Here is a 4182-nt window from a genome sequence, read left to right as displayed (position 1 = left end):
ACGTGTACATCTGAATGATCAGCTAATTCGCTGGTAAGCTCACAATTGAATTATATCAACTGATCATTTTCCAACTGATCAGTCAGTTGTCTTCGTAAGTTCAGTTCGGCTGGTTTCATTTGCCTTCAATAAACTGCGCATTAATCTTCAATTAGGCAACTGTCAGTTGATTTAAGTAGTTCAGTTACTTGATCAGTTAGTCCAATAAATTAAACACTTATTTTGTCAAAAAACTGAAACTAAGTTTCCAACACCTTGTTTGTGTTTGCTTTTCAAGTATAATCAGGTTCGCATCATTTGGTATCATATGATACGAATCTAACCGGAAATTATGTGCAACATTTTGGAAAGGATTTAAAAAAAATATTGCTCTCAAGATTTGACAAGCTTGATAGTGATTAAAGATGAAGTATTAAGTATGTTCAAGTGATTAATGAGATTTAAGGGAGCATTTCATGGAATCGTGTCTAGTGATGAAGCATTCAAGTGCAAATTGACTGGGGAGAACAGAAACTATCGTGCACCCGCAGCATGAAGGTGCGGCCGTGTGTCCGGAAGAAGAATTACACATGTAGGGCAGAAAGGCTCGTGTAGCAACTAGCTAGCTGTTAGTGTGCCACCTCGCACCAGGCTGATCAAATTGTTTCCAGACAAAACCATGCTTGCACCAGCCGAATTAATTTCACCGCGTCACGATGCAGATTTTAATAAGAAAACCCTAGTTTGCGAGATTTACATGATTTGTTGCATTTATTATATATATGCAAAGTTGTAAAACGATAGAATAATAGATTATTGAGTTTTATCACATATTTGAGAACATTTTTCTCTCTAAAAAGCTTTAGCTTTGTTAATACCTTTGTGTGTTTTTAAAAAAACAAACTTATCAAAGTTTAATACTTTGTAATGTTGTTCGATTGTTCTTCACGAAGATTTTCAAACACAAGTTCTTTGTAGGTTCCCTTGAGATCAATTGATTATTTGTATTGTTTGTTACTAACCACGTCATTTAAGGGTGAATATTATGCTAAGTTTTTCAAAGATAAAGATCGGGGTTACGAGAATCTTGAATTGAGGGCACGACTGAGTTTAATTCGTGTTTGTCTTTCATGCATAATCAGGTTCGAATCATTTGGTATCAGAGTTATGGCTTGCTCTAATTAATATCACTTGATAATCAGGGCGAGGTTTTGAGACAAGTAAGTTGCCACGTATTTTGTTTTGTAAGTTTTCTTCGTTCTATTGTTTGTGCCCTTCATTTTATTGTGTCGCAAGGAAATCTTGTATTCTAGTATTCTTTTGTTCATGAATCTTGCGATTCTCGAATTTTTTTTATTTATTCTTCTTTATTTCTTGTTGCATAAGTTTCTTATGTCTTGTTGTGCAAGTAAAAAAAATATTTTTGATAAAAAAAATCGAAATTCACAAAAAAATAATAATAATAATAATAATAATAATAAGAGAATTTTTATTTGTTTTAGAGTCCTCATCTAAAAGGTGGGGATCGAACTCAGGCAGCTCCACAAGGGAACCCCGGATGAGACCACTGAGCCAAATGCCCGGTCTCAATAATAAGAGAATTCCAAACAAAAAAAAGGAGATAAAAAGTTCAGATCTAGAGTGAAGGTTTGAAAATCTCTCTTATATATCCTTTTATGATCTTCCCTCCACTTCTGCTCAACATAGACAAAATTAAAATTTGATCTCTTTCATTAAAAAAACTCTTTAAGAATATCCACGTCCCCATGCTCTAACTTGATTGTTCGGTTATGATAAAATATTTGAAATTTTTCTTTCTTATGATCTCGCACATATAAGGAGCCCAAATTTTAAAATTTCAATTAAGTTCAAAAATATCTTTGGTACTATCACCATACTAATTCTATGTAAATTCACTCAACACAGTTGCGATGACGCAAACCAACAAATGCATATATTTGCTCATGGTGAAATTGAGAAAGGGATATTTATATTTTGTTTAAATATTTACTTTTTTTTGTGATATTTATATTTTTTGTCACATATAACTTGCAATTTTTCATTCTTGGTTATATTATTGATCAATTTACAATTTAAGTCCATCGATCTATATTTTTTCGATTCTAGTCATTTTCATCGAAACACTGATATGACACCAAAAAATAATAATACAGTGATGAACGTTGCCTACATGTGTGATGTGAATTCAACATTTCAATAAAAGAAGACTAAAACTGAAAATATATATATATATATATATATATATATATATATATATATATATATATATATATATATATATATAATTAACACACTAAGACAAGTGAATTTCATGATTATGACTATAAAAAAACATATATACAAGTACAAGATGAAAATTGTAGTTTTCACTTTTTTAAAAATAAAAATTCAATATATATGAGTGAATTTCATGATTACAAATAAAAAAAAAAACATATATACAAGTACAAGATCAAAATTATAGTTTTCACTTTTAAAAAAAAAAAACAAAATTCCAATATATATGACCTATGAGCATACACCCTTTGGTCATTCTCGCAACGTCATTTATAAATATTTTCATTCTCTAAAGAAGATTCCCACATTAATTAGCGAAAACGAAAATGTCCAACGTCCTATGGAAGAGCTTCAACCTCTGCTTCTCCAAATTCAAGTGTCTCCCCATTACTACTTCTACCTCACCACTCTCCATTCAAGAACACAACGAACAAGATCACAACAATTCTACGCCGCCCCCCACCATCAACCATCCATCAGCTGTACCGATCACTACTATTGACACTGAAATTTCCAACACCACCTCAGCTGCCACCTCCGCCGCCACCTCCTCCTTCGATGATTATGTTATGCATGACGACTCAATCCCTGACTTCAGCTCCGCCTTTGCCTCCGACCGCTTCTTCTTCTCCACCCCTGGAAATTCCAACTCCATCTTCGAGCAGCCGCGGCGGTTGAAGGATTCCGGTGGGGTGGTGAGTGGTGTGGCTGTTCAGAAGTTCACGATGGACCCATATACTGACTTCAGGAAATCAATGCAGGAGATGATCGATGCGCACGAGTGGACGGATGTGAAGTGTAGTGGGGAATTCTTGCATGAGCTTCTCTTGTGTTACTTAACGCCAAACCCTAAACACACACACAAATTCATTATTGATGCTTTTGCGGACATCGTCGTGTCCCTCGTGCAGCCGCCTGTGAGCTGCCGGAAAACCCGCCACTACCGACGTCGACATCGTGCCACACAATCGGCACTGGTTTAATAATATTAGTTTTAGTACTATTGTCTTTTTTATTTGGTGATTTATAATTATTGATATTGTAAGGTTGTAGGAATTGAAGTAATTACTTAATTAGGCAGTTTTATTTTTTTATTAATTTTATTTTCGATTTGGAGGAATTTATAATCTATATTCTTAAATCAAATGTATAACATATTATTTATAAACAATTTTTTTAAAAAAAAATCGATATTCTTGATCAATTTTTATTACAATATATGTTTTTTTTAAATTCTTAACAGTATGGTATGAATGATTGATTAAATGATTAAGATGTGTTAGAGTAGATGTCTTGTAAGTCAACCGTTGGTTAGGGAATTTATTGATTCGGTTGTCAATCTTTATTTTAATATAATTTATTATTTTATGGTTTGTTATTTCTTTATCTGTATACACATGTGATCAACATAGATAAAAACCTTGATTATACTTTAATACAAGTGAATCGTAATTCGATTTTGAAACTAATTTGTAAACAATGTATAATCTAATTTTTTCCTAGTCGATTCAGCTGTCTAAAATATGGATAAAGGTCGATTGAGCTTGAGACTAGCATCTGTGATGTTGTGTACTGCGTTTCTTGGTAAGAGCACAGAGATGTCTAAACACGCAGATAGGTAGTTATATGATGATTATACTGAACTACCATCCTTAGGACTTTGCAAGTGGTTATTATTCATCGAGAGGATAAGTTATGATTGTACACCATTAGTCCTTACGATCCGGAACAACACTGAGACTATATATGCTAGGGCTGTTCTTTGACTCGTTTACCGACTCCATGAGGGTCATCAGGTGGCGAGATTGGGTACAGTTGCGACGCATGTAGGAGCCAGTGCATTGTAGTCGGGAATTCACCGCTCACCTACGGGTACGAATATCTTGTGTGATCTGATGAAATAAT

At 33.7% G+C, this 4182-nt stretch overlaps 1 protein-coding gene across 1 annotated transcript; it reads left to right on the top strand.

Moving 5' to 3' along the window:
• Positions 1 to 2603: 2603 nt before the first annotated feature.
• LOC140833355 (transcription repressor OFP11-like) lies at positions 2604 to 3359 on the top strand. Its single transcript, XM_073197719.1, has one exon. It carries the CDS (start codon positions 2604 to 2606, stop codon positions 3258 to 3260), a length of 657 nt encoding a protein of 218 aa, XP_073053820.1. The 3' UTR covers positions 3261 to 3359.
• Positions 3360 to 4182: the final 823 nt, after the last annotated feature.

The sequence above is a fragment of the Primulina eburnea genome, chromosome 6 (assembly GCF_022965805.1).
Source record: "Primulina eburnea isolate SZY01 chromosome 6, ASM2296580v1, whole genome shotgun sequence".
Lineage (NCBI taxonomy): Eukaryota > Viridiplantae > Streptophyta > Magnoliopsida > Lamiales > Gesneriaceae > Primulina > Primulina eburnea.
Note: the sequence above shows the minus strand (reverse complement) of the source record. Positions and strands in the feature narration are given on the sequence as shown.